General features: G+C 61.5%; 3 protein-coding genes across 4 annotated transcripts; 1 reads left to right on the plus strand and 2 right to left on the minus strand.

Moving 5' to 3' along the window:
* Window positions 1-207: 207 nt before the first annotated feature.
* Window positions 208-5,111, minus strand: TMEM151A (transmembrane protein 151A). The gene is made up of 2 exons (XM_070358946.1): window positions 4,872-5,111; window positions 208-2,641 (listed from the first exon to the last, which is right to left on the minus strand). Exons 1-2 carry the CDS (start codon window positions 4,944-4,946, stop codon window positions 1,310-1,312), a joined length of 1,407 nt encoding a protein of 468 aa, XP_070215047.1. The 5' UTR covers window positions 4,947-5,111; the 3' UTR covers window positions 208-1,309.
* Window positions 5,112-7,445: 2,334 nt separating this feature from the next.
* On the plus strand, window positions 7,446-11,526 carry YIF1A (Yip1 interacting factor homolog A, membrane trafficking protein). Of its 2 annotated transcripts, XM_005903516.3 has the most exons (8): window positions 7,450-7,659; window positions 8,338-8,549; window positions 8,713-8,817; window positions 8,954-9,032; window positions 10,312-10,369; window positions 10,538-10,693; window positions 11,138-11,231; window positions 11,325-11,526. In XM_005903516.3, the coding sequence occupies exons 1-8, from the start codon at window positions 7,629-7,631 to the stop codon at window positions 11,469-11,471; spliced, it is 882 nt and encodes a 293-aa protein (XP_005903578.1). In that variant the 5' UTR covers window positions 7,450-7,628; the 3' UTR covers window positions 11,472-11,526. The 2 variants fall into 2 exon arrangements, with proteins under 2 accessions (XP_014336224.1, XP_005903578.1); XM_014480738.2 differs by lacking the exon at window positions 10,538-10,693 and having other exon boundaries at window positions 7,446-7,659.
* An 829-nt stretch (window positions 11,527-12,355) lies between these two features.
* CNIH2 (cornichon family AMPA receptor auxiliary protein 2) lies at window positions 12,356-17,934 on the minus strand. Its single transcript, XM_070359470.1, has 6 exons — window positions 17,582-17,934; window positions 13,760-13,828; window positions 13,280-13,327; window positions 12,932-13,044; window positions 12,688-12,831; window positions 12,356-12,503 (listed from the first exon to the last, which is right to left on the minus strand). The coding sequence occupies exons 1-6, from the start codon at window positions 17,660-17,662 to the stop codon at window positions 12,476-12,478; spliced, it is 483 nt and encodes a 160-aa protein (XP_070215571.1). The 5' UTR covers window positions 17,663-17,934; the 3' UTR covers window positions 12,356-12,475.
* Window positions 17,935-18,458: the final 524 nt, after the last annotated feature.

The following is an 18,458-nucleotide window of genomic DNA, read 5'->3' on the forward strand; positions in this document are numbered from 1 at the left end:
GCCAGTAGATTGGAGTCAGCTACTCAGACCAACTCAAACCCGAATCTCAGAGGCCCCAGCCCGGGTGGGGAGCTCACCCTCTCCTGGGGGTGCTGCAGCCACCACCACCCCTGGCACACCACCACCCCCAGATCCTGCCAGGCCCACGTGTTTGCCGTGGTGGCCTCGAACCCACCACCCAGAAATGCACAAGAGAAGACCTTCCATTTCATACTTTTTATTTTATCTGCATCTTCTCTGCCTTCTCCCTCCCCCACCGGCTCCTGAGAGGGGGTGGAAGCCCCAGTTGGAAGGGAAGGGACTACTCTCGCCTCCCTGGGGGAGGGACGGTGTCCCCTGGGCCAGGCCCCAGTGATGGAGGAAGCAGGGGCCTCCCTGGCAGAGCAAGGGCATCGTCCAAGAGGCTGTGGCTGGGGCTGAGGCCCCTCGGATGCCCTGCGGCCCCGAGCCCCGTGGGTCATCAGGAAGGTGAAGAGCAGAGAAGTCAGGGGGCGATGAGAGGTGTGTGCGTGGTTGAGAGGTGGACACGGACGTCAGGGGCCAGGAGCAGAGACTAGGGAAGGTGGACTCGAGGTGGGGCCCTGAGAAGGAACCCCGGGTTATAGGGGCGACTGGGTGCGGGGGAAGGGTGTGCGAGGGAAAACAGGGGTGGGTGAGTGGGACAGGGTTGTGCTCCAAGAACCAGGCTCCCGGTAGAGGGGCCACGCTGCAGGCTCAGGGGCTGGCCCTGAGCAGAGGCCTGGCGGGGGAAAGGACGGGGACCCTGGGAGGGGAGTGGGGCTGAGGCCGTGGTGCTGCCATAGCCAACTCTCCAGGTTCGTGGATGCCAGCCCAGCTGGGCGTGGCCCCAAACCACCAATTTGTGCTTCTGGGTTGCTTGAGGGCCCCTAACGTGGCCTCCACTGAGCTGGGAAGGGTCCACAGGCAGCCAGCCCTCTGCAGCAGGCATCTGCTGTCCCCAGGACTCCTCCCCCAGCCCAGGTTTTCTGGAAACTTCCTTTCCTGCTCAGCCTGGGAGGCCCCCTGAGCTAGATCACCTGCCATCGCAGGGGGTGGGACATGGTGGTGGTGGTGGCGGTGGAGGGGAGCCATGCTGGGACGGTTCCTAGACTCAACTGCAGGGGTGTCCCTTCGTCCCCCAGATGACCAGGAGTCACTGCACGGTTAGTCTGTCTAAGGGCTCCACCCCCACCCCCACCCCTCGTGTGCTGGTCTGTTTTCCCTCCTGTTTTGGACAGCAATCACTCAGGCATGGAAGCCCCTGGGGTGGGATGGTGGGGAGAGGGCCAGTCTGGGGGCCACGTGGGTCTCAGAGAGCGCCCTGGCCGTCCCCCTGGCAGCCGCTGTCACCGTGGACGATGAGCACCGGGAAGTAAAGGGCGTCCTCATAGCACGGTGGGCTTTCCAGGGGCTCTGTGTCCTCCCCGCGGCGCCCCAGCGGCCCCCCGCTCAGGCTTCGGAAGACCCCCGGCGTGGCCCGACCCCCGGCTCCCAGCGAGAGGCGGCTGCGGCTGAAAGGCAGGCGGGGCCCGCTGGGCCGGGCGGGCGGCAGCGAGTTGCTGCTGACGGAGCGGCGGCAGCGCTGGCAGCCCCGGAGGTAGGCGCCCGAGCCGGCGCCCATGACCACGGCCTCCGAGTAGCTGGGCACCAGCTGCCGGTTGGAGCAGATGTGCCACTCGAGCTCGGTGAAGTCCACCGTGGCCACTCGGGAGAGCGGGGGCCCGCTGGGCACGGCGCCGGGCGGGGGCGAGCTGGCGCCGAAGAGCTTCTCCACCTGGTAGTGGACGTGGGCCGTGCCATAGGCCGCCACCACGCGCAGCGGCCAGGACAGCGTGGCCGCCGACACCAGCCAGAAGACCCAGGCGCGCGCGTACCAGGGCGGGCTGCGCGGGTCGGCGAACACCATGAGGGACTCTCGGAAGTCCACGTCCTTCAGGTGCATGCCCTCGCGGGCCTCCAGGTAGTCGTCCAGGCCCTCGTTGGCGCTGAAGAAGCGGGCCCGCTGGGTGAGGTACGAGGCCTCGGCCTCGGCGCTGCCGAAGCTGAAGCACTTGGTGAAGCGCAGCCGCGTGGCCGCGTGGTCGGCCAGGCCCACGAGCTCCTTGGAGACGTCGCGGACGCCGTGCGCCGAGTAGTCGAACTCGCCCCGCGCCGTGCGGCTGTCGGCCCTCTCGTGGTAGACCTGCGTGGTGGTGTAGGCGTCGCCGTTGCGGTAGCGGGTGATCTGGCGGGTGCGCCGCACGTAGTGGTAGCTGGTGGCCTTCCACCAGACGCAGGGCGGAGCCTGCTGCAGCCGGCGGATCAGGGCGAGCACCGTGCTGGCGTCGGTGCGCGGCGCCTGGCAGGACCGCACGTGACAGTGCCAGCACTCGGCCAGGTAGAGGAGGTAAAGGAGGGAGACGAAAGCCAGGGGGATGTACAGGTAGCCGTCGGAGCAGGGGCTGGCCGGGTAGGTGGGCGGCGGCCCCCCGCCTCCGCGGGCCAGGGCGGCCTCCGGCCCCAGGACCAGCCGGGGCACCGTGGCCAGACGGCACCAGGCCACCACGGCGCCGCAGGCGTGGATGAGCAGGGTGAGCAGCAGGCACTTCCAGTGCGACTCGCGGCACAGAGAGCTTCCCAGGGACTGCTTCAGGGGCCGCTGCTGCAGAAGGGGCAGAGAGAGGGGAGGCCCGGGTCAGCCCCGTGAAGGGGGTGGGGCTTGCTCCCCACTTTCCAGAGGAGGAAACTGAGGCTCTGGGGGATGGAGGAGCTCGCTCCTGGCCTCACCCCTCTAGACAACTCACAGCAGAGCCGCAGGGCTCCAACTATGTGCCCTGAGCCTGGCCTCCACCATGCCCTGTCACCTTTCAGTCCGGCCCATGTAGGAGAAAACAGATTCATCTCTGCCACAAGAGGGAAGGGTACCCCAGCCCCCCAAAGACTGGCTGTTGAGAAAACTGCCTTCTGGTCTTGACTTCGCTCCCGATTTGCTGTGTGACTGCAGCCATATCCCTGCCCTCTCTGGGCACTGATTCCTGGGCCTGGGGGTGTGGGAAGCCAGGGTGGCAGGGGGTCCTAAGGGTCAAGAGCCTAGGGGTGGCCTTAGGTGCCCGGGATTGGGTGCTGGCTCCACCACTGACTGTATGACTTGGCTAGTCCCCTCATCCTCTTTGGACCTCAGTTTCCTCATCTGTATTCTGGGGTTGTTTACAGTCAACTGGGGTTGTGACAAGTCAAGGAGATCCTATGTGTGAAGATCTTAGCATAGGGTCTGGCCAATGGAATAAATATTATTCCCATTACCCTGCAATCCCTCTGGTCCATTGGTCTAACTAGGGATGGCAGGGACTTGGGAGAGGCTTTTAAGTAAATGAGAAAGAGGAAGAGAGAGAGGTGTGAGTCTGGAGGGAGGGGAGCAGATGGAGCACCGTCCTCCACTCCCCATCTGCGCTGAGGGAGGGGGCGGGACACAGCTGCGGGGCAGCAGGGACCACTCCCAGGCCCAGGGACTCAGGCACACCCCCCCTGGCAGAGCTTCCAGCCTGGCCCCCACTTTATCCCCAGATGCTCAGGGAGAGAAAAGAGGGAGGAGAGAAGGGGTGAAAAGGGGAAGAAGGAAGAGACAGTCTGGAGGAAACAGCATAGGTGGGGTTAAGGGGCCACCGTGTCTGCCACAGTCCCACCAGGCCCCGAGAGACCCAAGAGGAGAGGAACTGTCCCCAGCCCACCACAGGTGCCACCCCCCACAACCCGCAGGGGCAGTCAGGTGCACATACCCTCATCCACCCCCAGGATTCACCCCACCCCACCCCAAGTTCATCGAAGAATCCACCCACCAGGAATGTGATCACTGCCTGTTTATCTGACACACACCAGCCCCTCACCAGTGCCCAAGGTACAACCCCCTTCTCCACGGTGACATGGTGCCAAGGTGCGTGTGCACTTGCCTCCCCCCACTCCCCGGGCCCACCCACCACAGGACACACAGAGGCACATACATGTTACACACTCACTGAAACCCAGGGACACACCTTACCTATCACAGTGCACATCCCCCATCCCTACCCCTACTGCAACCTGACACCCACACCCTACAGACCCACCCACATCAGGGCTGCGCTCACACGCACTCACTCATTAGCACTTCACCCAAGCCACGGGGCCCCCAGTCCCTCACCTGACTGTAGGGCACATATGTCCCATTCAAGGTGTGGGGAGCACCCACTGACATCCACACACCCACAAGCATCCTACATTCACCCAAACACACACATAGATCCACTCACCGCCTATCACCCGGACACCCCACACTGGGCCCCACACCCCTGCAGATCCTCCTTAGGACTGAGGAGGGGCCATTCTGAGGGTCCCAACCAGCAGGATGGGCCCTGGGTTCTAACCTCTGGGAGAGGGAGAAGGGGTACCCAGAGGCCACCTCCCTTCCTCTCCCCTCTTCCCTCTGCTCCCCGCCACCCCCCCCCCCACCCAGTCCCTGCTACTGCTGCTGCATTGCAGGCTCCGCCCGGGCACCTCATGAACAGCTGGGCCGGGCCGGGGGCCTGACCCGGGGGCTCTAGGGAAGAGGGGCAGCGCTGCAGAATGGGGACGCGCAGGGGCCCGGTGCTGACGTCACAGGAAGGCGAGGCTGGACGAGGGGGCGTCGGGGGTGGGAGTTGTTCCCCATATCCCTTCCCAGCCGCTCCACCCCGACCCTCACGCGGGCCCCTAGGCCCCGAGACCCCTCGCAGGATACAGGTTACCCCAATGACGTCATTGACCATAGGGGCTCCGGACTTCCCTCCGCAGCCCCCGCTTTGGGGGTCGCCCCGGCTCTTGTCGCCCTCTCCCCTCTGCAGACCCAGCTCCGGCCCCCCATCACCCGGAGCCGGTACCTCCTCCCGCAGCGGCTCGCCGTCCGGAATGATCTCGGGCACGTCCCCGCTGTCGCCACCGCCGTCCTCAGGCATGGTGTCCTGGCTGCTTGGGCGGCCCCCGCCCGGGCCCGGGGCATGATAGGGGGGAGCGCGGAGGGCTGCGGCGTGGCCCCGGAGGGCGTCCGCTCGGCTCAGCGGCCGCGGAGGGAGTGCGCGGAGCTCGAGCGCGGCGGCGGCGGCAGTGGCGGCGGCGTTGGCGGCCGCGGTGCCCGGCGCCCCGCCCTCCGCTGACCCCGCCCCCACGGCACCCGCGGCGCCGCCGGCAGCGCCTGGCACCGCGGGCACTGCCCCCGCCCCCGAGAAGCCCAGGCTGGGCGGACGGACGCCTGGGTTCCCCTCCTGCCGCACTCGCGCTTGCGACCTTGGACGAGTCCTTGCTTTCTGGAGCCTGAATTACCCCCGCTGTAAATAGAATCTCGAGGGTGGGTAGGTGGGTGCCCGCGGGGTCCTATCTCTGAGGAGTAGGCCCAGGTCTAAGCCCACCCAGATCCCATCTCTGAAGCCTCGCTTGTGGCGGTGGTACAAGGGGCAGTTACAGACCTGAATGCTGTGGTGAGCCTCATTAGCTGGACAGAGGCGCTGGGCTCTACTTGAAATAGGCAAGCAGGAGGCCAGGACACCCTAGGCTTTGTGACCTTGAGTTGGCACCCTCCACCCCAACCTCAGTTTTCCCACCTGTGAAATGGGCACAGGAAGGTGTTGGATTCAAGGCACATTCATCATGTGGAACAGGGGCGTGGGATTTGTCCTGCACGAGAGGACCCCCCTCCCAGGTACTGGTGGCCCCAGTGCTGCTCCCTGACCCTCGGGGGCCTCAGATCTTCACATCTGACCCTGAGTCAGAGCCTAGGCCCCAAGGTAGATAGTCAGTGGGTAGGACATAGGGAGCTGCAATGCTGGGTGAATTTTGTTTTGTGATTTTTTTTTTTTCCAAACAGTAACTCAAAGATCATTCTGTTCAACACCCCTACACATTCAAAGATGAAGTTAGTAACTGAAGTGGTAGAGAGGAAAGGACTGAATCAGAATTTCATCCATTTATTTTTTTATTTATTGGGTGCACATGTTTATTGGTGTCTTCTATATGCAAGTACTGTGAAGTATTCATAAGCATTGTGAAGACAAGTGTAGAAGTGGAGAATGACACAGGTCCTATTCTCATGGAATTTACATCCAGGGCAAACTACTGCAGCCAGAGGGAGCCTGGAGCCTGGCCTCCAGCATCCATTCCAAGCCAGGTCAGGACTCTTCACTTTGTCTCTCTGAGAGGCACACGTTGAACTGACTCTTAAAGGATAATTAGGTTTGGGGCATGTGGGTGTGAAGGTAAGGACACCCCAGGTGGAGGGGACTTCTGGGCAAAGGCACTGTGATTGGACCACATGGATTGAGTTTGGAGAGCAGGAAGGCCACCTGGTGTAACTGGACACTGGGCAGCTAACTAGAGGCAGGTCAAAGAGGCCCTGATCTTGCTTTGGAGAAGTAGTGGCCGGAAGTCTGTGAGAAGGGAGACCCCTGAAGACTGTCTTCAGGAAAGGTGGGAATGAGAGAAAGGAGTCCCTGAGGTCACGAGTGAAACTTGGGGGGTCTCACTTCGAGATGACTGCAGGGGTGAGAATGACTCAGGAGTTTCAACTGCAGCTTCTGGAGACGAACCAGCACACCTCCACTGACATCTTCTGGACCATGGGAGAGCCGATGGGACGAGCCTAGTGTAGGATCCTATTCCAACTATTACCACCCAATTTCTGAGACTTCAGAGCCGGACCTCGGTTTTCAATAGGTGCAAAGGGTGTGTGTGTGTATGTGTGTGTGTGTGTGTGGAGAACCCAGGCCTGTGTAATCGGTGTGTGTGTCTGTGTGGTGTGTGTGTTTCTACCCCGTGTGTGTATATGTGCATGTGTGTGTGTAGAACCCGGGCCTTCCCAGCACCAGGCCCCTGGGGTCTGCAGGATGGCAGCAGTGGCGGTAGGGAATTTCAGCACCAGACGACGGACAGCACCCGCGCGGAAAGGACGGGTGGGAGGCGGGAGGAGGAGTCAGAATCCCGGAGCTTGCTAGGCCCTGAGGTCACTGCTCAGCCTCAGTTCCTACCAACAGCGCCTCCCCGTGCACCCCTCACCTCCACCTCTCCTGGACTCGGAGCCAGTACTGGGAGTAGAATGGAGGACGCGGAAGGAAAGCTAACACTCAGAAGGAGAGGCAAAAGCCCGAGGGACAGGGCTTGATCACAGTTCCACCGTCCCAGTCCCTCGCGAGTGAAACTTCCTTCCCGGACTCCAGCCTTCGCCTGCTGTAGTCGTGGCAGGCCGAGCGTCAACTGCCCCATTGCGCAGGCGCGGAAATAATTATAACTCTAGCCCATCTATTGGCTGCTCCGCCGCGAACTAACAAACCCACTATCCAATCCGAGAGAGGCTCTACTAGCTCCGCCTATCCCTCCTCCCGGAAGTTGATTACTGCCGAATCCGCTTCGGTGAGGGCGCGCCAGCAGCCAATTGGGAGAGGAGAGAGGCGAGCCAGCGCTGCGGAGGAGCCAATGGCAGGCGGCAGAGGATGACGCCGCCGACATGGCTGCTGTCGTCGGACAGTTCGGGGACGTGTCGGGCTTCTCGGTAACCTCGATCGGTGCCCAGGGAACGGAGCAGCTGCCTCGCTAGTATTCGTACCACGAGGCGACTCAGCGGGCCCTCGGAGAGAGCGAGCATCGGGGCCATGGCTTATCACTCGGGCTACGGAGCCCACGGTGCGTGGGGCGCGGGGCGGGCGGGGCGCGGGCCGACCCGCCCGAGGACGGTCGGCGGCGCGGCCCGCTCACCCTGAGGGAGAGGGGCAGCCGTGACTGCTGCCCAGGGCGGCGGATGTCATTCGGATTTCTGCCCCGTGAGGCTCGGCCACGCGTCTCGGACTTCGCCCTCTCTGCCCAAACCCGAGATCAGATCGGGCGATGATAGTACTGCTGGGATCTCCCGTGCCCGACTCGGGCGTGAATGGGGTCTGCCTCCCAAACTTCCCTTCTCGGCCATGACCCTTGTAGGGTTCCTCACCAGTGCCTAGGGCCTCCGCGTTACCCAGCCGTCTCCTTTCCCACCCTTGTTCAACGCGGGGATGTGCTACCAGTTGTCTTCACCTAGCAAATTCAGTCTCCAAGATTCAGTTCAGAGATCAGTTCCTTTGAGGAGGCCCCCGGGAACCTCCAGGCGGGCAACCACTTCCAGGAGCTGCCTCAGTTCTTTACCCACATTTAGCACCTCGGGAAAAGAATCCCTCCTCGTAGTTCTTTCTGGATTAGTTACTCCTCATCCAGCTAGTGTCCCTCACTGATTGCTTGGTGCTCCCAAGACCCATACAGGGCTGTCCAGCCTGGGGAAGGGGCGGTGGTTTGGGCTTATGCTTGGTGTTCCTGTCACCTGCAAACCCACAGGCTCCAAGCACAGGGCCCGGGCAGCTCCGGATCCCCCTCCCCTCTTCGATGACACAAGCGGTGGTTACTCCAGCCAGCCAGGGGGCTACCCAGCCCCAGGAGCCGACGTGGCCTTCAATGTCAACCACTTGCTTGGGGACCCTATGGCCAACATGGCTATGGCCTATGGCAGCTCCATCGCATCCCATGGGAAGGACATGATGAACAAGGAGGTGTGGCCCACCCCCAGGGCAAGGGTGGCAGGATTTCTGGCCAGGGCTGGGGCATCACGGGATCCCACCTAATCTGCACAGCGGCCCTCAGGGAAGAGCAGACACAGGAGCACCCTGAGGTTCTGGGTGCAGCTCGTCCACAGTCTCCTCTCTCCCCTCTTAGCTGCACCGTTTTGTGTCCGTGAACAAACTCAAGTATTTTTTCGCTGTGGACACAGCCTATGTGGCCAAGAAGCTAGGGCTGCTGGTCTTCCCCTACACACACCAGGTGAGCTGCCTAACAGAGGAGCTGGTGGGCCCCCTTGCCTCCTGCCTCCTGCCCCAGAGCCTGGCCCCCAGATCTCAGCCCCCTCCTTTGCTCTCTTGTCTGCTTTTCCTCACCTGGCCGCTGCTGCCACCTCCAGAACTGGGAAGTGCAGTACAGTCGTGATGTGCCTCTGCCCCCACGGCAAGACCTCAACGCCCCCGATCTCTATATCCCCAGTGAGTCTTTGATCTGGGCTGTGGGATGGGGGGGGGGCGGGGGGGGGACTTGTGCCTTGAGGCACCAGTGAGGAGAGACAGGCTCATGTGTTGGTTCAGCATCTGCTCTTGGTGATCTTGTGTGTGGCTTTTGTGGTGTCCCTAGACGCCAGGTAGACAGAATGGGGTGACCAGCCACTTCCTGGGTGCGCTCCCAGGATACTCCCCTTTGCGACCTCCCTGCCACCTGACTTGGACCATGTCCCTCCCCAGCCTGGAGCCCAAGGTTTAGACCTGGCTCTGCAACTTCCAGCTATGGGACCTCAGGGGGCTCCTTTCATGCTCCTGAAGAAGCTGGAATAAAAACAGTTCCTACCACAGAGAACTGTGGTGGGCATTCAGTGAGGGGATGTGTGTGCTTAGCCAGCACTTGGCACATAGGAAGCAGGCAGTAAATATAAGCTGTTATCACTGTGCTACTTGTCCTCCTCCAAGGCCTGCTCCAGCATCCCCTCCTCTGAGGACGTGGGTACTCCCTCTGGGTTCCCACAACCACCTGTCTGCGTGGCATGGGTCAGGATGCACACACTGCGCTGTGGCTGGCAGACTCCGCCTCTGACTCCTCTCTGTCCCAGGCCCTGCACAAGGCATGGCCCCTGGTGGACATGCTGGAGGAGGGGATTATGCCCGGGTCGGCTCCCAGAAGGGCAGCCAGACAGCCCAGGTGCCCTGAGAGAGCCACAGTTCCTCTTCCCCGCTTCATTCCATTTCCCTCTCAGAGGCACTGCCATTCCCGTTTTACACACTGAAGCCAAGACTTGGAGAGGTTTGAGCATCTTTGAGAACACACAGCTCACAGGTGGTAGAACTAGTTTCTTGACTCCAGACACTATGCCCTCTTGTGGGTACATCAGTTTTAGGGCTATCAGGGAGCATAAGACAGGACTGATGAGTTGAAATTGCTGTGAAAAGGCAGCTGCCATCTGAGCTTTTGTGAAAATAGCAGAGGTGACTTTGGCACGCGAGGTAGTTTCTGAGACACAGCAGGAAGCTTTGGTGAGTTTCCTAGTATAGGAGAGGGCTTGGTGGTCCTGAGAGAAGGACATTTACACAACAGGAGGGCTCAGCAGGAAAAGGCCTCCCAAGCAGGGCACTGGGTGTCTGAGGGTAGAGGTGAAGCATGTGGGGCTATTCAGCGAAGGAAGTATGGGGGTGTCAGTGGCTCTGAATACCTAGGGATGGGGTGTGGGGGCTCTGATTGAGGAAACCAGGCTGATGGCATCTCTCTGGCTCTTGGCAGCAATGGCCTTCATCACCTATGTGCTGCTGGCTGGGATGGCACTGGGCATTCAGAAAAGGTCAGTGCCAACCCGTCCCGATTCCCACCACTTCCCCACTCCTGACTCCTCTCCCCACCTCCCTGGGGGATCTGTGCCAACTCCCAAGTCCGTCCATGCCCCTAGTCTCACCCCTGCCTCAGGACGGCTGGTTTGGGACTCCCTTCACCCCACCCCACATGGCCACAGGTTCTCCCCGGAGGTGCTGGGCCTGTGTGCAAGCACAGCGCTGGTGTGGGTTGTGATGGAAGTGCTAGCCCTGCTCCTGGGCATCTACCTGGCCACCGTGCGCAGCGACCTGAGTACCTTCCACCTGCTGGCCTACAGCGGCTACAAATATGTGGGGTGAGCACCTGTGGGCCGAGCGGGAGGCTGCCTGCTGCCCGGGGTTCCTGGCCTGCCCAGTGGTAGCCTCGAACTGTGACTCTGGACCCCCTCTGCCCACCCAGCTCTTCTTTGTTAGAGGGAGTGCCTGTTCTCAGCAGCCTCCTCAGGAGCCGGTAGTGTTGCTCAGGAGGTCAGGAATGTGCTAGAGTCACCCGGGACCTCAGGGGAGAAGGGTGAGCTGGGGTGGTGAAGGGGGTCTTGGATCCAGGTCCGAGGACCGAGTCCTGGCCTTCCCAATTCATTCTGAGTCTAGGTCCCTGGGAGGGGGTGGGGTGCAGATTGTGGGTAAAGGGCCCCAGTGATGGTAGCTGGGGTCTAGGCTGGGCTCTGGGGCAGTCTCAGGCCTGGACCCTCAGGGGCCTCCAGTCTTTTCTTCCTCCCTCCTGCCCCCGCCCCCTGTAGGATGATCCTCAGTGTCCTCACGGGCCTGCTCTTCGGCAGCGATGGCTACTACGTGGCGCTGGCCTGGACTTCGTCCGCACTCATGTACTTCATTGTGAGTCCGGGGCTGGCTCCTCTTTGCCTGGGGTCGGAGCTGCAGACAGGCCTCCTCCTCCCGGCCCAGCTTCAGCTCTCTCCTTTCTTCCAGGTGCGCTCTTTGCGAACAGCAGCCCTGGGACCTGACAGCATGGGGGGCCCGGCTCCCCGACAACGTCTCCAGCTCTACCTGACACTGGGAGCTGCAGCCTTTCAGCCCCTTATCATATACTGGCTGACTTTCCATCTGGTCCGGTGACCCCCATCCCTGCTGGCACTGATTTTTCCATACATTGAAGATTCGATTTCCTTGATTCTGTTTGACCCTTGTTTCTGGGGCTTGTGAGGGTGATTTGCTAACACTTCTCGGTCTTTGCATTGGCCAGGGGACAGGGACCACCACTTTTCTCCAAGGAGGTCTTCCTGGAGTTGGTGGCCTTGATACTGCCTTGGAAGGCAGATGGAAGTGTTTCAACAGAAATAGTTGTTTATATGTGGCTGGGAAAGTGAAGTGGAAGCAGGCAGCTGCTAAGGAGACCTCGAAAGCCTCCGATCCATCTGAGGCGGTCCTAGAGGGGTCTGTAGGCTAGTGGGGTGCTTCCCCCTTTCCCCCCATCTCCTCTCTAAGCCTTTTAGGAGCAGAATGGGGCCCATGTGTTTGCAGTAGTTTATTCATATTTTGTCACAAATGGCCGGGGAGGGGGTGCCGTACTCCTCCAGGCAACATAGAAAATAGGTCCAAGAGACTGGGTAGGCTGGGGTTGGGGCAAGTGGGGACAGGAAGGGGTCTGGTGAGACAGCCTGGGGGAGGGGAGAGGGCAGACTAGGGGTGGGGCTGCCCCCCTGCTGAGCCTGCTCATTCCCGGTGTGGGTACCCCCCCACCTGCAGGGGGAGCCTCAAGGTGGGGGATGGAGGGGGCGGCCCAGAACTTCCAGGGTCAAGCCCTGCCCCTTGGCAGGGCCTAAATTCCCCCTGAAGCGGACAAGGCCGAAGGTCCCACCCCTTCCAGGACTGACTGCCATGCCCACAGGCTGGCAGAGGAGCTCCTGCCCCTGTTGAGAGATCTGCCCAGCCCTAGTCCAAGGGGAGGGGGCTCTGAAGGCGGGAAGTCCCCGCAGCAGCAGTTTGGGGGGTGGAGAGGAGGCTGGGGGCACCAGTGCCCCCTCCCTCCCCAGGGCTGAGGCCTCTGTGGCCCGGGGGCAGGGCTGGGGGTGCACAGGCGTCCGGTCCGTTCTGGGCTCACTCCCTGGCCGGCTTCCCCCTTAGAAACTCACCAACGTATAAACCATACTGTGGGAAGACACGGCAGTGAGCCAAGTCACAAGCACACCCGGATACCGGCCACCCACCCTGTTGCACCCCAGTTATCAAGGGCGAAGGGCAGGAACTTGGGGCCCAACCATCCCTGGGATTGAAGGGATGGTGCCTGGTACATCCCTTCCCTGACTTCTGACTGCAGCGGGCAGGGCCTCACCTGTACAGGTAATAGAAGAAGGAGAGCAGGTAGAAGGCGAGTTTGCACCAGGACTCCTTCTGGCAGTAGTTGAGAATGTCAGCATTCATGATGGAGACAGCGTCATACATGACCTCAGAGCCATCTGCAGGGCGGTGGAAGTACCTGGGCGGGGAGAGGGGTCTGAGTGCCCACCGTCAAGGCTCCCACCCACATCCTGCCGGATCCCCCATCTCACCCTCCCAAAGGTGGCGGCTGCCCTCACCTCCAGAGGTGGTAGAAGAGGAGGGGGATGTTGAGGCCTAGGGTCACCCACTCAGCTGCACACAGAAACATCAGACAGAAGAGGCCGTGGATGGAGTATTCTGGGACCACCAGCTGGGGAGTGAGGGTGACAGGTCAGCGGCCAGGTGCTAGGACAGATCCAAGCTTCAAGGGCCCTTGGGAAGTGCCCACCCACCATGACCTCTGGGATTAAAAGGGCTTCTAACCTCCCACTCCCTCCCACGTGGCAGAGCAGATCAAACAGACCACAGAGGAGGAAAGCCCGGCTCTGGGTCACAGTGGGGCTGCGCTGGACTAGGAGCCTTCCTCCCCTATCCCTGACACTGACCTTCCTCAGTAGGCAGCAAATGCGTTCGATATTTTTTAAACGCTCGCGCTGTCGGGGAGGAAAAACAGCAACGGTGAACGTGAAGGAGCGGGCACTGGATGCGCCCCGCCGCACTCCCACGCCCCCTACTCCTTGCACGTGGCCACCAGGGGGCGCCAGAGCAGGCTCTGCGGCGTTTTCGGCGGCGCGGCAGGGATGCAGCCGCGCGGTCCCCATAGCGACCGTCACCATGGAGGGATCTTCACCCGCGTCTCCACGGCAACGGCCCAGAGCCCGGCAACGGCTGCCCCGCCAGGAGGAACCCGAGCCCTGAGCCCGCGCCAGGTGTTTGCTGGGGGCGGGGACAGACAAGAGGAAGGGGCACGGCCACCGCCCCCCCACACACACCCCCGTCTTCCCGTCTCCCCGCCGCCCTCCACCCGCGACATATGGAAAGACAGACGGACGGACACACCTCGGCGCAGCACATGTATCACTTACTGCCCGCGCTGGGTTGCCCTGGTCGATGGGGTTCTTGAAGTCAGTCCGCAGCTCGTCAAAGGCTATGATCTGGGGGAGGGGCGTGTGCCCGTCAGGGTTGGGGCAACAGCTTATGGCCCTCCCACCCATTCGTCTCTGGTGTGAGATTCACACATGGATGGGGATCGACCCAGATGAAGCTTGCTGCAAAGGTAGAGAAACTGAGGCCTAGAGAGGGGTGGGGCCTGGCCCAAGGTCACACAACAGTTTGGGATGGAATTCTAGTATGCTGATGCCCACTTCAGAACATGTCTACTACACCTCCATCCAAAACATCCCAAGAGATAGTGTCTTGTCTGCAGGCCCTGTGCTGAACACTGGGCCCCAGAAGCCTGGGACACAGTCCCTGTCTGGGAGGAACCCCAGGCTTAGAAGGACAACTGGGAACCGCATTCCAGGGTGATCAGGGCTGTGGAGTACAGAACCTGGGGTAGGTGCCTGATCCAGCATGGGGTGGGGATGGGGAGTTCAGGCTGGACTCGGAGTAGGTGTTTGTCTGGTGAACAAATGGGGGGAAGGGCAGTGGGAACAGCAGGTACAGTGGCAGAGGGTTGGAAGAACAAGGAACATTCAGGAAGCTGTAGGTTCTATGGGGCTAGAGTGAAAGTGTAAGGTGAGAGGGAATGGTGAACAATGGGCTGGAGTGGTCAGCAGCGTCAGACGTGGGGGCCTTGTAAGGCAGGGCCAGATATTTGAACACAAACGTATGAGGGAGCCATTGAGGGGTAGAAAGCAGCAGAGTGAGGGCTGTCAGGTAGATGTTCTAGGGTTGAACGAGCAGGAAGTACATATTGGCTAACAGTCCCCACCAAGACATACACGATGCTTCCCTTATGCCAACAGGCTTTATGTTTAATGCTTGCAACAGCTTGATGATATAGGAGCTGTATTACCACTTTCATTTTGCAGATGAGGAAACTGAGATAGATTAAATGACTTGTCCAAGGCCACATAGCTAGTTAGCGGCAAGCCAGGATTCTAAACCACTTGGATTCCAGAGTTAAAATTGTAAACACTTTACTACACTCAAGCCAGACCAGTCAGGGGACTTTTGGATGTTTGGGGTGCAGACTGGGTGCTGGGGGTGGGTAGGCGAGGCATGGCGATCTGAGTGAAGAGAGGGCAGTGGGGATGCAGAGGTGTGGATGGGCTCCAGAGCTATTTAGAAGCCAGACTCCGGAGGGCTTGAATGGCAGTGAAGTAGAGGCAAAGGGGCCCAAGGAGACTTTGGATGTTGGGGCATCTGGTGGTGGGCACTGTCTTCATTGGGATGGGAACTCTTGAGGGAGCAGGTGTTTCAGAGGATGACGAGATGGACCTGAGGGGAGCTGGCCTGGGAGGAAGGCTGGCAGAGGAGCCTTCTGGGGTCCCCTCCCCTCAGCACCAGCTCCGGGATGAGGCAGCGGGCCTACCACCCCCAAGCATCCCAGACCCCATAAGGCTCGAAGCGAGAGAACACGGGCTTCCTGGAGGGAGCTGGGGCCATCTGGAACTGCTCCCCCAATTCTCCCCCCAACTCTGGGCAGCCGCCTGCCTGTTAGGCACAGCAATGGGGTCCAGCAGGGAGCGGAAGGGTGCCGTCTGTCTGCCCCAGAGCTGGCACCACCAGCAGGCGGCGGGTGTCGCGCCTCCCACCCCCCAGGCTGCCTGGCGCTGACTCAGCCCCCTGGAACAAACAACCCCCCATGGTGACAGCAGACACGCGTCACTCACCACCAGGGTTGCCTAGCGACCAGTGGGGCCTGGGCTCAGGGTCTGTGGTGGGATCTGGGGTCCTGCCCTGGAAGGTTCTAGTTCTTACCAATTTGGATTGAGAACCACACCTCTTCTCCCCACCCGCACACCCCTTGGCAAGCCTTGCCCTGGACTTACATACACTTGGCCTCATGTACAACAAGCCTACTTTACCAATGAGGAAATGGACGCAGGACAAGAGACTTGCTATGATTGCCCAGCTAAACAGCTGAGCGAACACAATGCCTGACATGTAGTATGTACTCAATAAATATTTTCTGAGAATGCCTGGGCCCTTTTTTCCAGCCTGGGAGCCCCACAGGGGCAAAGCCTGAGTCTTATTCATCCTAGTCTTCCCCAGAACTGCCCAGAGCCTGGTTCTCAGGAGCCTGGACACAGGCGTGCTGAATGGAGGACTGCTCTGAGGACCCCCGGAGCACAGGGACCCCGAGGCCTCTGGGTGGGGAAAGGCCCAGAAAGGGGCTTTTTGAATTCCAGGAGCCTTTCTTCCAGGAGCTGGTTAGCTCTGTGTGCCCAGACTGTGACTCTCAATTCCTTCCAGTCCTCAGGACTCCAGCCACCACCCCGCAGGATAGTCCAAGGCCCTGGCATGAGACAAAAGGCTCAGGGAGATCAAGAAGGACCCAGGGGAGATGCAGGAAGAGAAAGACAGAGAAGCGGGCAGAGGAAAGAAAAAGCAACCGAGAGGCCCACAGAAAGAGGCAAAGTCAGGGGAGAGAGGCCGCAGAGGGGGTGTGTGTCTGAAGGTGCCTGTGGGGCTCACTCCTCACACAGGAGGGGCGCAGTCAGAGTCCATGGAATCCTGGTGTAAAAGAGACAGGTGGCAGGGGGCAGCAGGGGATGATGAGGGACAGACGGGTCAAGAGCCAGGGAGGATCATGGAGCAGGCAGGCAGCAGGTCCCAGGAAAAGAAAGGAGTGATGAAGTGGGGAGACCCAGAGAGAAGCTGGTAAGGCACTGGGAAGGAAGAGGATGGAAGGGGGACTAGAGAGAGGGCTGGCAGGGCACAAAGCGATGACCAGGGAGGTGTGCGCCGGACGTACAGGCGGAGGATGCGGAGCGGAGCAGGCCAGGGCCAAGATGCACAGGCTGTGCGGAGGGGATGGGGTGGTGGCCGAAACCTCAGGGGACAGAGGAGAAGAAAGGGCAGTAAAGAGAGGGGGGCAGGGGTCCCAAAAAAGAAGCTGGAGGCTGACTGACAGTTCTGCAGTGATGGAAGGGAGACAGGCAGGGGAGAAGGCCCCAGAGAGTGGGGGAGAGAGACCCTCTCTCAGGGAAGGCAATCAGCATAAGGGATGAGAAACGGACATTTCGAAGAACCCAGGTGTGAGGCAAGGCCGGAGCGAGAGACAGACCCAGAGAGACAGGAGACAAAGGGGAAAGTGGGGGCAGGAAGAGGAGGAAAGCTGGAAGTGCGGAGAAAACCTAGTGGGGGGAAGCCCAGACAGGAGGGGGCAGGGAAACCCAAGGTGAGCTGGTTAGATCTCTGGGGCTGCTTACAGCCAATCGATGCAGGGTCTCGGGTGGGGGTGGGGGCTTGGGGTGGGACGGGAAAGGGTTAATGGGCTCTGCGATCTGTGGGTCCTGTAAACAGATGCAGTTGCCATAGCAACCAGCTCCATCACTCTGGCTGGAAAAACCCACAAAGGGGGTGGGGAGATCAGACAGACAAACTGCCCGTTGGACAACGGGGGCGACTAAATGGTTGCGGGGGGGCGGGAAACAGGAGGAGGCAAAGTAGCAAGAATCCTAGAATTTCGCCTCACACCCCAAGGCTGCATGGGGCAGGGGAGGGGGGTCAGGGACCCACTGACATACCCACAGACAGGCGGGGGCGACGGAGAAAGGGGGGCCCCCGGAAAGGAAGCTGATGATGGGGGGTGTTCTTGGGGTGAACAGCAGCCGACTGATGGGCGATAGCGGAGAGAAGGCTCCAAGTTTCTCCGGACCCTGAGACCATCCATCCGTCCCCCTCCCATTCCCTGCGCCCCTGCCCCCACCCCGCCCCCAGCCCCAGCCCGGCCTTACGTGCCAGATGACAAAGAAGATGAGGGAGGCGCACAGCACCAGGGTGAGCATGTAGCAGAACGCGGCGAAGGTGAACGCCATGGCCCCCGCGCCGGGCGGCGGCCCGGGGGGCGCCAGCGCGGGGCCCGGGCGCAAGGGGACGCCCCCCCGGCCCGCGCTTAGGGCCGGCCGGGCATGGCCCGCAGGGCTCGGGCGCGGGCTCGGGGGGCGCGGGCAGCGCAGCCTGGTTTGGGGCCGCGGGGCCGTGGGGCACGCGGGGCGCGGGCCGGTGGGCTCGGGGGGCGCGTCCGCTGCCGGCTGCCCGGGCCCCGATCGCTCATCCTGCGATCCCTCGCCCGCGGCTCCCTCGCTCGCCAGCCCGCGAAGCCGGCGGGGCGGAGCTGGGGGCGGGGCCGCCGTGCGAGCAGCCTCGGGCGGGCGGGGCCGGGTCTCCGTGCGCCCCTCCGCCAGCCCGGCCTGGGCGCCACCCCCGCCCCGACCCTAGGGACACGTAAGCATGGACGCACATGCTCGGCATACCCCCTTCTCCCCGCAACCACACAACTAACCCACCGCAGCCACACTCGGTCCGCTCAGACGGGCACACACACTGTTCTCACACCCCGCCAGGAGGCTGGGCTGAGGTCTAAAGTGCAAAGCACTTGTCACCGTCCGTCCACCGTCCGTGCGAGGGGCAGACGCACCTGGCTTGAACCCAGAACAAGCCAGGAGAGGGGGGCGAGCCAGGCGGCTTCAGGGGACGCAGGCGGCTTCAGGGGACGCAGGCCGGAACAACGGGCCGAGCCCGCAGGCCCAACGCCTGCTCCAGCTGCGGCCCAACTCCCCATCCCGAGCTGCCTGTGTGGGTTTCGGCGGCGGCTCCCCAGGTGCTCACTGA

This window comes from Bos mutus, chromosome 22, assembly GCF_027580195.1.
Source record: "Bos mutus isolate GX-2022 chromosome 22, NWIPB_WYAK_1.1, whole genome shotgun sequence".
In the NCBI taxonomy this organism is placed as follows: Eukaryota; Metazoa; Chordata; class Mammalia; order Artiodactyla; family Bovidae; genus Bos; species Bos mutus.